Source organism: Ips typographus, linkage group LG7, assembly GCF_016097725.1.
Source record: "Ips typographus isolate SLU linkage group LG7, UJ_Ityp_2.0, whole genome shotgun sequence".
NCBI lineage: Eukaryota > Metazoa > Arthropoda > Insecta > Coleoptera > Curculionidae > Ips > Ips typographus.
This window is the reverse complement of record NC_138428.1, coordinates 2,704,773-2,724,116: the sequence shown is the minus strand read 5'-3', so window position 1 is coordinate 2,724,116 and position 19,344 is coordinate 2,704,773. Positions and strand designations below refer to the sequence as shown.

Below are 19,344 nucleotides of genomic sequence, written 5' to 3'. Positions count from 1 at the left end.
ATTTATGTATGCTAATTGCAGAAAGATTTAATGTCACATTAAAAAGTACGTACAAGAAAAATTGCAAAAATGCTATTTAACCTAAGATCATCATTAACGTCTAATATTTATGGAAAATATTAATAAAAATGGCGCTATAAACATTGAAATTTACGATAAAGAATTATTCAAGAGGTTCTATTATTCATAAGTAAATTAATTACAGTATTCCACCTTTTCTTCTTTTACTATTTCTGTTATAATTATTATTTTAGTTTTGAGGGCACCTTCATATGCTTGTTTCTTCAATACTATTGTTGTTTTTTCTCCTTTACACCATCTTTTCGTATCTTTCTCTCTTTCTTTATCCTTCTACAGTTTTTTCTTCCTACCTTTTTCTTTACATCTAAATATTTTTCCTCTACCACTTACCTCCTTTCTTTATCTTGCCAGATTTCTCAATCTGTTTTTTTTCACTCTGCCTCTGTTTTCACTCCATATTTCTGTTTTTTCTGTCTTATTTACCCTATGAGACTGCTCCCCTAAACCTATCTTTTTCTCTTTAGTTGTGTTTATTTCTTTAACTTGTTCTCTATCTGTTCTTTCCTTCACCTGTTTTTAATATTTCTGTTGTTTTTGCTCCTTCACACCATCTTTCTGTACCTTTCTCTTTTTCTTTATTCTTCTATTTATCTCATACTTTTCCTTCCTACCTTTCGTCCTTATATCTAGCAGAACTGGAGATTGGCAGTTTTGCTATGACACCACTTATTTCATATACTAATCAAAAACACAGCTTGATAGGTAAATTTGGTATTTACATTTCAATAATAATTAATTACTAAACAAAAAACTAATAGTATATTCGAACGGGTTTTGTAGGTTAATTCCAACAATTTTTCATCAATTATTACATCATGAAACAATAGTTAATTAGCCATCTTTTCATAATTGTACTACTTAGTAAACAAAGCGATTCATTATCGTAAAATCTGGGTTCACCATAAATCCCTGACTCGTTAATAAAAACTTGCTCATACTAGGAAATCCCGTTCTAGGGTCTTTAATTAGGCGCTAACAGAATGATGGTACACAAAACATGCTCGGCAAAAAACAGCATAGAAAAACCCAGCTGGAACATACACCAAAAAAAAATACTTCGTACCAATATAACCGGTGTCAGAAAATCGTGACCGGCCCATCACAATTCCGCGGAACCCGACGAAGGCACCCGCTATAAAAACGTTAAATCGAATACCTGAACCATCATACAGTGTAATCATGCGGTGGTACTCGGTTCCGCTGTTATTGGCGGTTCTAGTGCCGCAAGGGTACTTGCAATCTACGGATAAAAAAGTCGTGTATTTGGTGGAGGAGTTGCACGATAATCCACGCGACAAAGCCAATGCTATCGCTGATGAGGGCGCACAACCAAAACGCGGTCTCGCTCTGACTAATCCTATTCCAGAGAACCAAGCAGGGGATGGAGTGTATTTTAGCCCGGAAAATGGTGCACCAGTACCAGAAGGACAGGTTAGTTCTATTATATGTACATACAGGGTAAGCAGTTTCATATTTTTATGTAAAAGGCAGACTGAGATGAATGATGAATTAACTATGACAATATTTTTCGAATGGATCACCCTGTATGTGTACTCAGATGAGAGTGACGCAATTTTCAAACCACAAAAAATATTCTGTTTTTTCATTTTTCTGTACCTATGTGTTATTAAGTTATAGTCAAAATTTACCTAAACAATCTTTAACACCTAATATTTGCTATTTTCAAGAAGGTTTTTCTTATTTCTTCTCTATCAGTTTCAACTAATCAACATTTTACATGAAAAGCTGCATTTTGTAGTGGCTTGCACCTAATATTGGCCTTTTGCCCTTTAACATTTTTACTAATTATAAAAGATCTAATTTGAAATGAAACTAACTATTTTGTTCTTCACAATGCAAGAAACATTTTTACCATGCCCCTGATATCAAACGTGCTCCTAACTTTAAGAATGCCCCCTAACCACTGTAATGTTTACTTATATCTCTTCCACACAAAAAAAATCAGTTTTTGAAATGTCCTTTAGGTTGTTTTTCCAGAAATGTCTTTGTAAAATTTGTGTTTTCCTTAGTGTTCTCTACATAAAAATCTTTATTTCGTAGTGGCATGCCCCTCATTCTGTATACATTTTTTTAGCGTTTGATTGCTACAAATACAAAGCATAGAAGCAAAAGATCCTACGGGTCCGGTGGTACTGGAGGAGGATTTGGAGGCGGTTACGGAGGTGGTTTTGGAGGAGGCGGTGGAGGTGGAGGCGGCGGAGGTGGAGGTTTTGGTGCCGGTGGAGGATTTGGATCCGGTGGTGGACTCGGAGGTGGAGCTGGAGGTGGTGGTATCTTGTCAGGCCTCATATCCGGACTTAAACAAAAAGGCAGTGGTGGTAAGTTTGATTAATGTCTGGACTAAATGCCCTGTATACAATGTGAATATTTTAAACAGGTGGCTATGGAGGTGGTGGAGCATCCGGTGGAGGTTTTGGAGGAGCAGGTAATACCGTCTTCAAATGAACTTTAATCATGGAGTAAAATATTTTAAAATTGTTAGGTGGTCATGGAGGTGGTCTCGGAGGAGGCTCTGGACTTGGAGGTGGCGGTGGATTAGGAGGAGGTAGTGGATTAGGAGGCGGTCACGGAGGTGGCCTTGGAGGCGGAAGTTCTGGTGGTTATGGAGGTGGAGACGGAGGTGCAACAGGTTTGTACAAGTTTATGTTTAAACTTTATTAAGTTTTTGAATTTACATTCTTGATATTTTAGATTGAATGCTCAATTATTATTCTGTACTATTTTAGAATCAGCCTTAAATACATTTTTTCTAGGCTCTGTCGTAATAACTGGAGGAGGATCTGGAGGCGGTTTGGGTGGTGGAAACGGAGGCGGTTATGGCGGAAGTGGAGGCGGTGGCCTTGGAGGAAGCAGTGGCGGATACAGCGGCGGCGGTGGCTACAGTGGAGGTGGTGGAGGCAGTGGCCTTGGCGGTGGTGGAGGTGGAGGCCTTGGCGGCGGATCAGGCGGAGGTCTTGGAGGAGGCGGACACGGTGGCAGCAGCGCATATAGCGGAGGCGGTGGTTTTGGAGGAGCTGGTGGCGGTGGAGCTGGTGGCGGAGGTCTTGGCGGAGGAGGAGGCGGTGGCGGAGGTCTTGGAGGAGGTAGTGGCCTTGGAGGAGGTGGCTACACCGGTGGCAGTAGTGGAGCCTACAGCGGAGGTGGTAGTTTTGGTGGAAGCGGTGGTCATGGAGGCGGATTAGGTGGAGGACTTGGAGGAGGCGGCGGCCTTGGAGCAGGAGGTACCAAACCACCTTTACACTTAACCTAACATATTAATAACACATTTCTAACGTATAGGTGGTGGAAGCGGCGGAAGTGGATTTGGAGGTTCTGGAGGTAAATATTCGAACTCATACAATCATTCTAAGTTAAAAACTCAATTTTACAGGTTATGGAGGTGGTAAAGGCGGCAGTGGGGGATATGGTGGAGGCCTTGGAGGAGGTAAGTACTGAAATTTTCTCACTTAGCAAACAACTACATAGTTAACAACACAGGAGGCGGAGGTGGATTTGGTGGAGGCGGTGGCCTAGGAGGAGGAGGAGCTGGTGGCCTAGGAGGTGGAGGCTACGGTGGTCAGCATGGCGGTGGAGAAGGTGGTTGTTCTGGTGGTTGCGGAGGCAGTGGAGGCGGCAAAGCTGGAGCTTACGCATCTGCCAGTGCTTCTGCAACAGCATCAGCCAAAGCTGGCAGCTAGTAAGTTGCCAATTTACAAAAACACACTCACCTTAATAACTCTTTCTTTTTTAGTGGCAAATAAGATCTAAACTCAACAGTGTACTTTTGTGTGATAATAATGTAAAATTTTTGTATTAATAAAGTTGGAAAATAAAACTCAATTTTTACTATTTGCATAACATTTTAACACAATATAAAATCCACAAAAAACTTATAAAATCGTGCAAATTTTAGTCCAGAGAGAAACTGGTTCCGAATCAGCAGCTTCGGCAGGAGTATTCTCACTAAAATCCAAAAAACATCATCTTAAAGCAATTTCGAACCTTAGTTCCTTGCCCGAAACCTATTCCTAACATTATTTACAGTTTTAGGTTTGCCTTGTGGACTTTTTGCCTTTACTGGAATCGGAGGGTTGTATATGCTGTCAGTATACCTAGTCAATTTGATCATCAACTCTCTGGATCTCATTATGAATATTAGTTCAGCAAAAAGCTCTTCTTCCAGCTCGTAGTTTTGCATATCTCTGGCTATGTACACTTCCAGACATTTCTACAATAATCAAACACATTTAACTAAACCACTCAAAAATAGTGATGGAAAATTTACCCTGTAAATCAGTTCACTGTTAGGTAAATCCTCAATCCAAATTTGGCTGATTACAATACGACAATCTCTGATAATGCCAATCACCAGCATAAAGTACAGTAAATACAAGCCAAGTATGCTAAGTTGCCACATTAATTACGTTAAGTGTCAAAGGATTTGAGTTGAAACTCACCCACTCGAGGTAATGAAACTCATTGAATTTGAGAATACCCTCTCGTTAAATGTGTACATCACCAGGAGATTACATTTATTGTGCACGAGGTCTTTGAGGTAGTAGTAGTAGTTGTCGTCATCCTTGTCGCACTCCTCTTCAATGTGCCACCTGTATATGTAAGAAAAGAATAGTTAATTGCATTTTTAATTGCAACTTGAGTGGTTTAAACTGAAATAAGTCCCATACCATTTTCGCCCATTATCAATATTCAACTTTGCCAAAAGGTTCCTGTGTATTTTAGGGTCAGATTCCACATCAGAATCATCGTCTTCATCTTCAGAAAGAGACAAATCCTCCTTATACTCATCATAGATTCGATGGTCTAAAAAAACCATTTTTCCCGTAATCAAATTACATTCAGTTTGGCAGTGTTTCACCTGCTTGCTCTCCCATTATAGTCAAAGGAATTGGGCTGGCCTTCTGATCAATTAAAAGAAACTTGGGAAACATCAGGGGGATCCACACTACTGCCTCTAAAGATTGGTTGAGGTGGAGGATGTTGATTAGGTTTTGACGGTGTACATTGGGTAGGGGAGGGTAATGAGAGGATTGGCCGAAAGTGCTTTGGACTTTAACTCCACCGTTCCCTACATGGGTGTAATGGATTTCCATTCGGAAACTTAAGGTATCATCTATAGAGTTTGTGTTAAAATTTGGAAGTAATTTTGAATTTTAAATTTACTGGCGAGGACGTCTTCAATTAATTCCTCGTACGCCCCAGGAGACACTGTCCAATCAGTTAGGCTGTTAGGGGACCAGGTGACTATCACCACGTCTTCAGCACGAAAATTGTCAAAAATATCCTCAGACTGTTCAATGTTATTGAAAGTCCCAGTCAAGTTCTGATAATCTTTCTCGGACATTCTAAAATTATATTTGAATCACTTAGTGATGTGATGATTAAGGACACTTACACGTGGAGGCTTTTTTGCGAAGCATACGACTGAAAAATGGGTTCCGCACTCCCCATATACAATTGCAACTTGAATTTTGACGGATGTGTCTTCACCCCCACTGTATCCCCCAAAGAGAATAGCAAAAAGGGGAAAATCACGGTTAGAATGAGCAGAAAATAGAGCAATCCACCCTTGATGTACTTCTTGGTTCGGCCTCGAGCCTTCCCTAAAGGGTCGACCGACTCTTCTTCCTGACTTTGCTGACACTACACTCAATAACTTTATGTAAAACAATCAAGGTGAAAAGGTGGTAAATACCCTTTGATCGAAAATATTTTGGATAATTTCCTCCATTTTGAACCAATCGGTTACACTTAATGAACTGTCGCTGCATATCCAGTCTAGAAGAGTACGCATTTCGAAGAAATAAGGAACCATCCTGTAGAACTTGTAACCATATCTGAAATTGACAGAAAGTGCCTCAAAATAGATGATATTATATTATTTAATTGTGTAAATGAAGTTGCACGTCATAATAATGATTATGATTGTCTGAATCAAATGAGATGTAAAATTAGAATATGTAATAAAATGTTGTTTTGTGTGTAGTAGTTGTGAATTTGACATGAAACAAGAAAAAGTCAATTATTTCTGGTTTGATGAAATTTACAAGTTTGTTAGCAAAATTTTATATGTTTAGGTACTAAATTGGCAGATTAGCAGCTTAACTTTACATTTCAAAATGATGAAACTGACTGCTTTACGGATTGCTAAGGTTGCAATAAAATAAAACCTAAAACCTAGAACACAATCTTAATTTAATCTCTCTAGATGACATGAAAATGTAGAAAATCAGCCTGGAAAGTTCTATTTGAATGAAAATTTTAAAACAAGCTTAAAATAGCCAAATACTCCTTAAAACGCTCTAAATTAGAGAAAATGTTCTAAATTAGCCTTCAAAGCTGTGTAGTAGTTTCTACAATACGTTGGAAACCGACTCTATTTATACCGTTAAAGAAGGTAAAACTGATTGGTTTATTGATAAAATTGCTAATTTTTAATACTGAAATTTATGAGATTGATGGGACACCTAAATTTGTTATAGCCACTAGCGAATTTCACAGTTTCAAATAATGAAATCACACATTCAATTGATTAAAGTGGTAGAACATACGGTCTGAAATAAGGAAAGAGTAATTTCATCATGTTTGACTATGAACTTGGATAGGAAAACTGTGGATTTCATCATTTGGATATAAAAATTTAGTAATTGGTTTGAAGTTAATCTTGCCTAGTGTTTTAAAAATAAAAATCTCTCCTTCTATCTGGTATAAAGTGTAGTAACGTGCAACCATATAGATACTGAACTTACCTATTGATAACACCTAAACCATGCCACAAGAAATGAAAGGAAATCAACGGGGGATAGCCATTCCTAATTTGGTAGGCGGAAAACAAAAAGTACAAACACTTAAAGAAGTAGAATATTTGTACAACTGGAGTGTCTTTAAATTTTCTGGAATTATTTTATAAATCAATTTGTAATAAACCTCGTAATTGCTTACATATCACCGAGCATAGGAAACAACACGAAAAAGTATACGTGAATGGAAAATACTTGGAAATAGTGGAAGACCAGTTTTGCAAACCGGTTCTTCTTCAAATAGATCGCCCGATCTATCACCATTAACAGGAAATATCCCAAAATCAACACTATATAAGATAGAGGAACTGTGTTGGTTTGGATAAACATTATCAGGCCTTCGGCATCGCTTGCACCCTGTATAAATTATTAGTATCCTTTGCGTGCAAAAGTTAAGTGGAAATTACATGAAAGGGACCATAGAAGAATACAATAAGGATCAAGTTCACCAAATCGCACAAAAACATGGGTGTGTACACGTCTACAGGGATTTGAGTCAGTGAAGGAGTGATCAGCTCCTGAACGAAGATTTTAAAGTTGTCTGCATACTTTCTGAACCTAAAACAGACACAATTGTCTTATTAACAGAAGCAAAGTGAAAAAACTTACCCTTTGAAGATTGAGTGAGGAAAAAGGTCGCTGATTCCCAATCTAGCTGATTCAACATTCAAAGTTGTAGGTGAGAATTGTCTAGTAAATGCAGTAATTCGTAGGTATTTCAAACTTTAGAAGGAAGATTTTAAACTTACCTGGGACTGGCTGAAACCAAATGTCCACCCTGTAAGTTGTAGTATCCGTTCTGAATCAAAGTGGTTGGTCTACTGCGTATAGTTTTCCACAAACCCAATGACTGAAGAACCATTCTACAAAAATCTACTGTTCAGTTACACAGAACCTTGGAGGAACCACTACTTAACCTGTGACAAAGAAATCCAACCAACAAAGCAAAATTCATATTGACTGTACTGTTATCCCCCACCCCTATTGAATAAGGTGGGAAGTACTGGTTACTCTCAAACACTTTGGAGTTGTGATAGTGATACCAAGGCGCTAATCTTAAAGCCATGAAGCATTTAAGGAACAGAATAACCTAAAAAAGTCATAATTCTCAACTAAAAGTCGGGCCTTGTTGGATTAAGTTACCAAAACGTAGGCTATATTGAGCACCCAGTATGTCCTGGTCGGTTTGGGCACCGTTAGGGAACCCCAGCAAAACGTGAGCATTACCAGTGGTAACGATATAAAAGTTGAACGGATCAGTTGATTATAAATCATTATAAAGTAGCAGATCCACTCTGTATGAGACCAAATCAAATACCACAAAGAGGTGACCAATTTTTCGTAGATCGTGTACTTAATAATGGTTGGATCAGAATCCGGATCAGTGTTTTTAGTCCTAAATTATAGGACAAGCCAATGTAGTTTGAGGTTACGTCATCCTGATGCTCAGGATAATAACAAGATTAATCTTTGTTTTGATTGACACATTACAATAGTCAGAAAACGATGGAGGATTTTTTGTTTTCCTCTCAATTAAAGCAGGCTGTTCAAAAACTATTTGAAAATTGACTTAATTCTTCCAATAAGGTTTAAATTTGCATATTTTCAATATCCAGTTTACCCTACTTTAAGCAGTATTTCTACTATACTTACACTTCTCCTAAAATATCAGTGAAAGAAGACGTAGGCTCCCAGACACCATTAGAGCCTAAACGTACACCTTCATTGTATTTAGTTTGCTCCTGTAACGTTATTAAGGTTTTTCCAGTTTTAAGAAAAAAATAACTTTTTCACCTTTAAGGTAATATTATCTTTATACATATCAGTCAAAATTGATCTAAACCCTTTGGTAAACCTATTCAGCATTGCTGTTACAGTAACAATGAAGCTCTCAACAAACCCCCAAGTAAAAATCAAAACATGGAGAAAATTCTTGAAAATTCTGGCTGCAGCTTCTACAAAAAAACAATTTTTTACTCACTGAAACATTAGTCACTGTTATACATACTTTCTGGAATGTCAGTGTCTGAAATTTGGACCATTTTCGTCACGTCTTCCGGCTGCAACATTGAAAAAAAATTTAAATTTAACAAAATGGGTGGGCAGAATAAGAAAAGGGGAAACAACGGAATCTAAACAATAACGAAACCCAATTTAATAAGATTTTTTCCTGTCCCGGTAATTCCTAAGTAAATGGAGGCTCGTTTATGCCGAAGGCGTTATTTGAGACGCTCTGTTCTTTTGATTATTCAGTTAAGTATGGAAAATGACATTATTTTCATGTTTATTAAACAAGAAATGGTTGTAACAAGTATTTTCGAACTTTTGGAGAACATAGTTTGATATAGATTAAGCCAAAATAGTTTGCTATTACGTCATTGTGTGCCCGTATTGAAGTCCGTATGTGCAAAATTTGCGATTGGTCAAGAAAAAGCAGGCAGCTGAAAGCTGTTTTTTTGACCAATCACAAACCATGAAGATTACTACAAGTTAAGACAGAATTGTAATGAGAATTAACAATTGATGTTAAAACATTGCATTTTACAAATTTTAACGTAGGAATCAGGTCATGTGATCTGTAATGGTTCAATTCTAATTTTTTAAATCTCCTATAAATCAAAATTGACACTTATTTAAAAAGATAATAAAGAACTTAAGTAAAGAAAAACTGATGCAGTCACGTGACGTTTAACGACTAAAGTACAAATTTCTGTTATAAATTTCAGTTAAGCACTGTCCACTAGTCACGTGATACGTAAAAATACAGTACGTTCAAAATACTTATGAATCGAAAATTCACATGTTTCTAAAAATTTTATCATTTTAATCTGCAAGCTTATCAATGAATTGATCACTGAAATTGCGTAAACTGCCATTCACAATTTGATCGACCACCCTGTATACTTTTATTTCTTTGCCTTAACAGTGATACTATATGCAAAACGAATTTTCCGGAAATGTTTCACTTGTCGCAAACATATAAACGAGACTGTAGAAAATCCGGGCTTTTGTTTCGGTAGTAGAGGGAAAATCGAAAAGTGGAATTGCATTTCAGAACCTTTCGGGAAGCAATAGAAATGTTGAAAAAATTCGTATGACGCAAATACGAGAATCCGAGAAGGGATTTAAGCGGCTAGAAAACTTGACAGGACCAATTCCAAGAGACCCTCATTCTCGAGGGCAAATACGATTTTTAAAAAGTCTAAAATTGATTTATATTATACAAGAAAACTACTCATTTTAAATTAATTAGCCTGTAAACTGTAATAAAAATAGAATTACTACCTTTTGGCCTTTCAAAATGGCGGCTTTTTGTTGACGTCGTAAGGCACGTTCCGCCAAAACGGTTTCCATGTCTGTTAATTGCCACAATCCAAAATACTAAAAGCCCAAATTAGTAAAAATGTGTGCAAATTGTACTATTCAAACCTCCGTTAAGGGTTGAGGGTCGTAGGAATTAGTGGAAACGTTCAATTTATCTTCTTTAGGAGGGATGATTGGGATGTCTTCTGCTAACATTTTGTCATCAAAAATGTAGTAATCACAGCTTTTCAACACTAAAATTTCAAACTTAAGATTACTTTTTGTTAAGCGGCAAAATTGCAGAGGCAGACCAATATTTTACATTGTATACTCACCAAAAGAATGATTCTTCAATCTTCTCTGATACACTTCACCCTGTACTTTTTCATGGGTTGCTCTTATTTTAGCCAATTTAGTATCGATGTTCTTCCTAATCTGAGCATCGTCCTGGTCCAGTTTTTTCCGTTCTTCCTGTCTGGCACGTTCAATAAAACTTGCACCTTTTAACCCCAAAACAGTAAAATTAGCATCTGCTTAACCATGTTGGTAAGTCTTCCAGACCTCGATCCGCTAGAATCGTCTGCGCTTTAGCCGCATTAACCATATGGAAAAAATGGAAACTTTTAAAAATCCTCTGTTGGACTATAAGGAAAAAGAAACACAAACAGTCCAATTCCATGCCTGAAGACTGAAAATCAGACTGGCAAACTGGTTTTGTGGTTAAGTTGGGAACTCCCTCAGTCATTTGGAATTTATCTACGCATCCAAGCGAGAATAACCTACAAAATCCTTAAATTCCAACAAACCAACACTAGTTATAGTCAGTGTAACACATACTGGAACACACGACAAGTCAAGGGAATATAGTCACTATAGTTGAAAATACATCCAAAAACTTGACTGACAGTTTTAATCATCATTACAAAAATATTGTAGGCAATCAGCATGTTCCATCTCTTTTTGATCACTTTGGGAGGCCTGAGAAACATGTCAGTCCCTTCCCAAGCAAAAATAAAGGTTATGATAACGTAACCGAAGGAATAAAGGGTCAGCCTTAAAACCCCACAGAGAAAAGTTATTCCTAACGTTAGGTAAAACCACGTGTTGAATATGCCTCGTTTGACTATATCCAAATAACTCCTGAAATGTAAGTTAGTTGATCAGACAAGTTAGCATAAAGTTGATTAGCACCTAGTGTAAGTAACAAAGTCTGGAACTGGATTCTCCACGTTCTGATCATCAATCAAAGCTGAAACATCTTCATTTCCCCCAGGAGCAAAGTACATCCCTTTGTGTTTCCACTCCCTTCTGAAGCTCCGCCACTGTCTGGACATCAGAAACAACAAAAGAAAATCCAGACTGATCCGTTCCTTATTTGGTGGATGCGCCATGTTCAGCAAGTAACAAAACTGTTGAATTCTCAAAAGGAAATCATTTGTATTCCAAAATTTTGTCAAACTATCTGGAATTTTGTTCGTGATTTGTGGAATTTATGAAGTGGCTTGTACTGACTGTTCCAAGTTGTTGGCATCCCAGCTAATGAAGCCCAGTATTGGAAAGGCAGAGACACGGCGATGATAATCAGAGATGGCAGCCAAACTATCCGCAACTTGTCTCGATTCAAACTGTACACACTCATTAACCAAAAGGCCATCGCTATTGCGCCAGCATCCATACGCATCATCATCACCACAGTAGTGAAAAACAGCGACAACTGTAAAACTAAAGCACATACAGGGTGGCCACTACAAATCTAGGCAACCAACCTCACAACCAAACTTGTAAAACCCATAATTTATAAGAAACTGAACCATAGATCTAAAACTTTTATGGCAGTTCTCGTAAGTCAAGTGAGGGTATAAAACCCCTGGTTTGCTGCTCTCATTATTAGATTTCCGGTAGTTGTTCATGCGTATCGAGACCACTCTGTTCAATGTCACCGCGAATACGTACAGGAAACACCACGCTAACTGGCCAAAGTCGGCATAGTGGTAGCCGTAACGTGATTCGTGGAAACCCAGCCAATCAGCGGTGTTCAAAGTTTTGTTGAACGATTTCCCATTGCGTGTCTGTAACAAATAGTTTCCAAATTAAAATGCTACACAGAAAGTCATAACAAATTGAGATCACGTCACAAGTTAACTTAGACAAAAGTTGTCAAATGTGGTGACAAGTCAACATCTGGATACATTGTTGCCAAAATGTTCTTGCAAATGAGGGAAGAGGGTTACCAAAAGAAAAGTATGCAGGATGTGGCAGAAACCTGCTGTTGTCAGCGTTTTCTGTTACATATTCTATCAAAACTTCCCTTGTGAGTCTTGCTCCCTGCTGTCAAGAATTAGAGCCTCATAACTAACCAAATTATTAATAGTCAAAGTAAAAAGAGTCTAGAAACTGCTTAAATCTTAATCTTTGCCTAATTCAACTGAACTTAATAGTATTACAAAATAAGTTATTTACAAGATAGCAATTGGATCACCCTGTAAAAATAATGTTTGATGTTTTGCTGTCAAACTTATTCTTTTAATGACAAAAGTCAAAATTTATGTCAATTTTTATTGACAAAACCCTTCTCAGAGTTCCATATTGAACATTATCAGGTTTAATATTTATTAAGTTGTTGTTTTCTGTGTTCTGCCGTTGTGTTTTTTCTTTTTTAGATTCTCTGAAGACGGTGGTAGATTTTCCACCGAAACGTCAGCGTTTTTAGGTAACAAGACCGAGCCTAAGTCAGTGGTCTTGTGTTGGGACGACTAGGTTAATGTTATTTTCAACTTAGTTGAAAATAGTGCGAAATTCCATTTTCCCAACAAACCTTTTTTTGTGTGAGACAGAAGACCCAATAAACCAAGAAAAAAATTATTCTTTTAAGTGTACTTTTCAGTACTACAAGTACTTTAGTCTTATTTGCAACTTATCACAATAGTGAGTGGCATTTGGAACAATGACGTCATTCCAATTTTGTTTAACTTTCAGTATACTTAGGATTGAAATCAACTGACATAGTAGCCGACGTAATTCCATTTGTAGTGGTCCTTCACCAATTTCATATAGAGCAACCTAAGCACAATAAGGATCTGCACCGCAAAGGATGCACCGTAGATCACTATAGTGGTGAAAACGTGGCCCAAGACGCAGGAAGCTGTGAAAAGTACTGCCAAGGACATTTGAAGGGCGCACATGTCCTGCAGACACATAAACCACCCTACTATGAGAGTGACGTGACGTAAACGCAACTCCAGAATTTTGAAAATCATATTTTTGCAGTAGGTCAGGGCACTGCTCATTTTCTTCCATTTGGAATCTATAATAGAAAAAGCTGCTGCCAAAACACGTGACTTTATGAACAATTTGTGATTGGCCAAGAAAACAGCTGCTTTTCTTGACCAACCACAAACCACCTACCATGCTGAACCCACACAATATTTGGCAAACAAATTACTAACCTGAATTAGACTTGGCAACATCGTCTTCACTTTTAGCCATCTCTTCAGGTGGAGTGGGAGAAGTAATCCTGTCAAACTCCTCATGCAGATAATGCTGTTGTATCACAACCGCAATTTGGAAAAACAGTGGAATCGCCAGCGCTGCGGTGGTTTTCTTCGGATCCTTCCACACTCGAAATCCCAGTCGTTTGTAACTATGGCAAACTTCATTGACTGTCATTTTGTTTTTGACAAATCACTTACTGGTGTACAGGAAAAAGCTGCAGCATGTAGCGTCTAGTAACCGAAATTTGATAGAAGTACACAGCAAAAAAATTGACCATAGAGTAGATGATCACTATCCACCAGTAAACGATAAGAAACTTTTTCCACGGTTTGAAAGGACAAAACTGAAACGTTGTTATAAAGACCGTAGCCAGAAAGACGAAAACAATTCTGAAGACGTTGTAGGTAGTCCAGAAGGTCATCCAGATCATGGTGAGGATAACAACCCAGATCCACCAGGTGGCGAAAAATTCTAGGCTCCATTTCTGAAAACGTTCCAGCAAGGCAAATTTCAATTCAGGTTCTTCAATGTCTGCAAGTTTTGAATTACTACTGGTCAAAGATGTCAAAAGTGTTTTACCGGTCTGCTTCAACCCCATGGCAGAAGCCAATTTTTTTTGCTCTTTCTTCAACTGAATTTCCTGGAACATTTGCCTCATGGTCACGAAAATGATAACCGCAAAAAGGGATTTGGTCAACAAGTGAAACGGTTTGTATTTGCTTGCCTGGTCAACACCTGTAATGCCAAATTACTCAACAAAAAACTGAAAGTAATGAATAACAAAACCTGAAGCTAAGTTGACAAATCCCCACTTGGGTGGAAGTTCTTGGTGGTTCAGCTCCATTGAATACAGGTAGGAAGTGACCAGAATGAACCACACCCATATAACCACCAAAGGGCTGGAGTAGAGGGTCAGTTTCTTTCTGAAGGGCAGCAACCAAATCACATTGGCCCAAACCATTAGAATCAGAGTCTTCCAACTCACGTAGATGATCGCCCATAACTATGACAAGTGGCCCAATTGTGTCATTTGTCAGAAAGTTAATAGTGGTGTATAGTAGACACGGTTAAATATAAGTATATCTTTGCAGTGTTGCCGGATCAACCAAAAAATAGTTTCAATTTTCCTTTATTGAAGCATACAATTTGTGTGGAGTACGGGTTGAACACTATTGAAATAAGCAAAAACACATTGGAGTACCATTTTTTCCTCTTCAAAAAAAAATTGGCAAAACATAATAAAACGTGCGCCAATGAGTAGCAAATGGTATTTAACTTGACACTTACCATCATAACAAAGTTTGCTGCTATGAAAGAGATGTAAATAATAAATTGTAGGGTTTGTTCTATGAAAGCTTTAACCTTGTCTGCTGTCATAGAGTCTTTTTTGTATTTTTGCTGCAAAACACTAAAATTACTCAATGATACTTTATACTGGGATAATCACCTCGTGGATTTGCAGCACAGCCTTAGCCCATCGATCTTTGAAAGTTACAGGCTTCCGCTTAATCACCGCCACAAACATGCCTTTGCAACCATCCTTAGCCTGGAGAATCTCCTTGGCCACCAACACCACCAGCATGTACATCACGTAGAGGCATAAAGGAACGCAGTAGGTTGCTAAAGTGTGTGGATGGAAGTAGAACAGCCTTGGGTCTGTACAGTCCTTGTAAGTCTTCAAATCCACCAGGTTGAACAACCTTTAAAAACCGTGATTAAAGCTGGGTTTCAAAGAGTTTGATTGTTAAACACCTTCCCCAAATACTGAATGGGGTGGTGTGGTCACTGTCTTGGAAATACTGAAACTGGTACCAAAAAATGACGGTAATGTTAATGAAGATGATTGGTATGAGGCAGGCAAGCATTTTGGCAAACACCCGACCCAAACTGCGATTACAAGCCCAGTAAGTGATCACCACCAGGAAAAAAAAGTAGTACACAGCACCAAAAGCAGTGGACCTTAGAACTGCATTTAAACAGCAAAGAAAGACCACAAAGTATTTTCCTGTAAAATTCCATTTAGCTTCAACACACATCAATTAATGAAGCTAAAAAACCGAAATGCAACATCATTAGTATATACTTCCTCCGAGATAGTTTTTTCGTAAAACTTGTGTCATCCGCCTGTTTTGTGGCACGCAACACGGCAGTTTCATCTTGACTCAGTTTCTTGAAAATAAAGTTGAAAAACACGGACGTGAACAACATTAAGGGTTCTACAAAGTCAGTATTAACTACAATGTATTGGTTGTATAAGCTGTAATTACCTGGAAGACACCAAGGGATGACATCACGGGCTGACAACCCTCTAAAATCGATCACTCCCAGAGTACGTAAAGCTATTTCGATTGTGGTACAAGGCTGTAAAATAAATTGACTCACTCAAAATTATCCTGTTAAGCTACTTTTTCAGCTATCCCTCTTTGATAAAGTGTAAAAACACAAAGTTATCAATTAGTACATTTTCTATGTTCAAAATCTGAAAACTGTATTCTGTAGATTTATGTTGCCCATTTTTGGGTTACTCAAGCTGATGTTGTCTATACAAAGTGTTTATCAAAAGTGGTGACAAAATGAAGTAAAAAACAGTAATGTCCGCAACTCAGTGTTTTCCAAAATTAGGCTATACAGGGTGAATCGTCAGTTTAAGTGGTCAAACTTTAATGTCATACAGGACGTCAAATAATATGGCCAAACGTCCATACTGCCAACGTTCGTATTGAAAATACAGAGTGATGCACTGATGCACACAGTGTAAAACTTGCCAGATTCTTAAATAGAAACTTTCTAGGATATTTTTAAAATTGCCAATTGTCATAAGAATTATTTTGGAAATTGCCAGAGACCTTTAAAAATGTAATAAAAAATTTAGTTGAAAATATTTGAGCCTTATAAACCTGGCAACCAAGCACTTACTGCTATTAAAGCTTGATTTTGAAGCAAATCATATTTTTTGGTAGTATATGTTGGCATAAACTGACAAGATTTGTAACGTCATTCCAATTTTGTTTGTATTTCCTTAAATTATTTCAGAATTACAGGATTAATCAAGTTACAGTTGTAATAGTCACAATTTGTTGTAATTTAGTAATTTAGTAGGTCAACTAGTAAAGCAGTTGACTAACTTTAAGGACAAAGTTAAAAAAAACTTTAGAGCCAGTTTACTGCGTTCACTTTGAAACGGTTTACATTAGATTAGATATCCTTGAGACTAAAATCCAATACAGTTAACCAATATTTATTATTTAAGGCGAGGTAAATCTGGTTAATGAAGTTAATCGATTTAAAGCTGCTTGACTTAGCTTACGCTCTTCATTCTGGAACAGTTAACGTGAGAGTTGAACCAGAATTAAGTACGTTTACTACTTGATTATTAACTAGATTGAAACAGAAAATACTTGAATGCATTTTATTAAATCTTGAAACTTAATATCTTAGTTGAAAAATAAGAGAATAAACGCAGTCAAGTAGAGCTTTCTCATAAAATTTGGTGAAGACAAAGACAGTTTAGTTTAGATGGCTATACACACTAAGCCATCCAGTTAGCTTATGGCAAAGTAAATCTAGTCAACAAAAACTAAACAATGGTTTCTATTATTTAAAAGAAAAAACAAAACGGTTGGCTTGGTTTACATCTTTGCTGTTACCACCAGATCAGACGTTTAGTTTGTGATTGGTCAAAAAAAGCAGCAAGCTGAAAGCTGTTTTTTCGACCAATCACAAACTGCTAATTTTCCCGGAATTTACGCAAATTCCGCACATGTGGACTTATCATAATAATTTTTGTAAATTAACTAAAGGTTGTGTTAACAGATTTGTCAAAATTACTGCTAAAAGCAGGTCTACTGTAGTCAAATATATGTTCTTGGTCTACTTAAAGCTTTCCCATGTTAGAATGGTCATAATGGATTTGACATTGTCAAATTCGAAGCTGTAAGCTTTATTAAGGAGGTTAAATGATCAAAATTTAAAGAAGATTTATCTTTTTACTGTATTGTGTAGTTAAACCCTTCTTTGCGTTAAAATCTTCTGCAAGTGAATTATCAATAGTGTTTTGATGTAAAAGTTTCTAGAAAAATAGCAAGATCACTGTTGACATCATAGTGATAAGTTAAAGACAATATTTTTCCTATTTTTGGACAGGATTTTATTAAATTTTTTGCTTAGTTAATACATTTTGACTCACCTCGAGTTCATCCAAATTATCTTCAGGAAAAAACACGGCCATATAGAAACTGATGAGAAACGCGGTGGTCAAAACGCAGGTAATCATCAAAACTTTCAAGTAATTGCCGGTTTCGTTGGCCATTGATTTTTTGGTCGGTACCGAAAAAAAGGGCATGTAACATCCTACCACCAGGTATACGTAGGAAGTAATTGATGGACGAATGAAGATAGCTGTCAAATTCCATCAATAGTGTGTGAAAATTTGAAGAATTTGACTTACCTATTCCTATTACTAAGGGTAGGAGGAACCTAAATAAAATAACGGACCACCAATAGTCGTCCATGTTTTTTTGTTAAACCTATTATTGTCAAAGTTTAGTTGACTTTGACAATAATCTTTAATTTGACAGGAAAACAATGAGTAATTTCAGGTGAAATTTAGGGTACCTATAGAGCAACTCGTAGTAATTGGCGGTTACGTCATCGTGTGGCTAAAAGTTAGTGATTTGTAAAATGAGAGGAAACATTAAAAAGTAAGAACATTTTTATTCATCATTTGAAGTTTGCTTAGTTTCTAGAATTTACTAAGCAAAACTAATAAAAACTTAACTAGAAAAAGGTACAACAAAGAATTTGCTAGAAAAGGGGCAATACACCAAGAAGCAGTAAAAGAGGAAATTAGCAGGAAAAAGCGAGTATTGTAAGAAAAAAATGTTTGATTAGGAAGCAGAAAGAGCAGCAGCTTCCGTAAACAACTTCCGCTGTCTTGTTGCAACAACAAATATTTTCAATTAAGTTTCCATTAAAGCTAAAATAGTTCAAAAATAGTCTTTTCCGCCCACTTTCTCGTCCTATTCAGTACTACAACTCAATAAACCATGAAGCTGTAACAGACATGAATTCCAGTTTTGGCTGGTAACACCCATCGATTTTGTCCCACAGGAAGGGCCCTTCAGGAAAGTAGGCCGCTCCTACGAAATGGGTCATCGCAATCCATAAAATTCCCGATCTCTTATTGCTTGTCGGCCTCGTCAGCGGTCTGGATAATGGTTACGCGAAGTAACAGGTTATGACATGCGGCTGAATGGAAAACTTTACCATTCTCGTAAACCCCCACCAGGGGGGGAGGGTGGACATGTTGCAACCAGTTTTTTTGAGAGATAAATTATTTAGATGAAACGGCGTAGGTGGTTCCAATTTTTACGATTATGACGGAAACGTGACCCTTTTGTGTATTAAGATACAATAAAAGCACATCATCGGTCTAGTTATTGTGAGTAAATATGCTTCGGTCGTTTCGGACGCCGGAAATCCTAAAATGGAGAGTTTTATTTCCGGCCGATCCGCTCGGCCACTTCCTATTGGCTCATATAAGATTTATGAGTCCAATTGCCATATTGCGGAATATTTGACCGATCATTTCCTGGTCAGTTGACAAAAGGTACTAAAAATTATTCCGGCCTGGAAATTGATTGATACAAAT

At 37.3% G+C, this 19,344-nt stretch overlaps 2 protein-coding genes across 8 annotated transcripts; one reads left to right on the top strand and one right to left on the bottom strand.

Moving 5' to 3' along the window:
- Positions 1–1,208: 1,208 nt before the first annotated feature.
- On the top strand, positions 1,209–3,930 carry LOC145732019 (uncharacterized). 2 transcript variants are annotated; one of them, XM_081984043.1, is made up of 9 exons: positions 1,211–1,512; positions 2,177–2,420; positions 2,480–2,527; positions 2,585–2,731; positions 2,856–3,323; positions 3,382–3,420; positions 3,473–3,526; positions 3,580–3,778; positions 3,833–3,930. In XM_081984043.1, the coding sequence occupies exons 1-9, from the start codon at positions 1,261–1,263 to the stop codon at positions 3,840–3,842; spliced, it is 1,461 nt and encodes a 486-aa protein (XP_081840169.1). In that variant the 5' UTR covers positions 1,211–1,260; the 3' UTR covers positions 3,843–3,930. The 2 variants fall into 2 exon arrangements, with proteins under 2 accessions (XP_081840170.1, XP_081840169.1); XM_081984044.1 differs by lacking the exon at positions 2,480–2,527 and having other exon boundaries at positions 1,209–1,512.
- On the bottom strand, positions 3,922–18,294 carry LOC145732014 (piezo-type mechanosensitive ion channel component-like). 6 transcript variants are annotated; one of them, XM_081984029.1, is made up of 39 exons: positions 18,142–18,294; positions 17,881–18,092; positions 15,962–16,055; positions 15,752–15,910; positions 15,447–15,699; positions 15,142–15,394; positions 14,982–15,092; positions 14,481–14,697; positions 14,274–14,429; positions 13,892–14,225; positions 13,649–13,842; positions 13,205–13,506; positions 11,969–12,271; positions 11,715–11,916; positions 11,394–11,664; positions 11,040–11,342; positions 10,764–10,981; positions 10,538–10,702; positions 10,329–10,456; positions 10,185–10,280; positions 8,908–8,959; positions 8,694–8,854; positions 8,553–8,641; positions 8,043–8,295; positions 7,817–7,989; positions 7,649–7,762; positions 7,509–7,589; positions 7,307–7,457; positions 7,042–7,256; positions 6,849–6,992; positions 5,795–5,936; positions 5,495–5,742; positions 5,263–5,444; positions 4,958–5,212; positions 4,767–4,902; positions 4,539–4,688; positions 4,367–4,484; positions 4,104–4,309; positions 3,922–4,044 (listed from the first exon to the last, which is right to left on the bottom strand). In XM_081984029.1, exons 1-39 carry the CDS (start codon positions 18,203–18,205, stop codon positions 3,972–3,974), a joined length of 6,978 nt encoding a protein of 2,325 aa, XP_081840155.1. In that variant the 5' UTR covers positions 18,206–18,294; the 3' UTR covers positions 3,922–3,971. The 6 variants fall into 6 exon arrangements, with proteins under 6 accessions (XP_081840155.1, XP_081840154.1, XP_081840158.1 ...); XM_081984028.1 differs by having other exon boundaries at positions 13,892–14,429; XM_081984032.1 differs by having other exon boundaries at positions 4,115–4,309; positions 13,892–14,429.
- Between the last annotated feature and the right edge of the window lie 1,050 nt (positions 18,295–19,344).

What these genes read in the sequence shown, in the direction of transcription:
- LOC145732019 (XM_081984043.1), top strand. Translation starts at nt 1,261, where the DNA reads ATGCGGTGGTACTCGGTTCCGCTGTTATTGGCGGTTCTAGTGCCGCAA. An exon ending in CACCAGTACCAGAAGGACAG is followed by an intron (nt 1,513 to 2,176) that starts GTTAGTTCTATT and finishes ACATTTTTTTAG; the next exon opens with CGTTTGATTGCTACAAATAC. An exon ending in TGGAGACGGAGGTGCAACAG is followed by an intron (nt 2,732 to 2,855) that starts GTTTGTACAAGT and finishes CATTTTTTCTAG; the next exon opens with GCTCTGTCGTAATAACTGGA.
- LOC145732014 (XM_081984028.1), bottom strand. Translation starts at nt 18,205, where the DNA reads ATGGACGACTATTGGTGGTCCGTTATTTTATTTAGGTTCCTCCTACCC. An exon ending in ACTGATATTTTAGGAGAAGT is followed by an intron (nt 8,296 to 8,552) that starts GTAAGTATAGTA and finishes CCTATAATTTAG; the next exon opens with GACTAAAAACACTGATCCGG. An exon ending in AATTGAAGACGTCCTCGCCA is followed by an intron (nt 5,213 to 5,262) that starts GTAAATTTAAAA and finishes CAAACTCTATAG; the next exon opens with ATGATACCTTAAGTTTCCGA.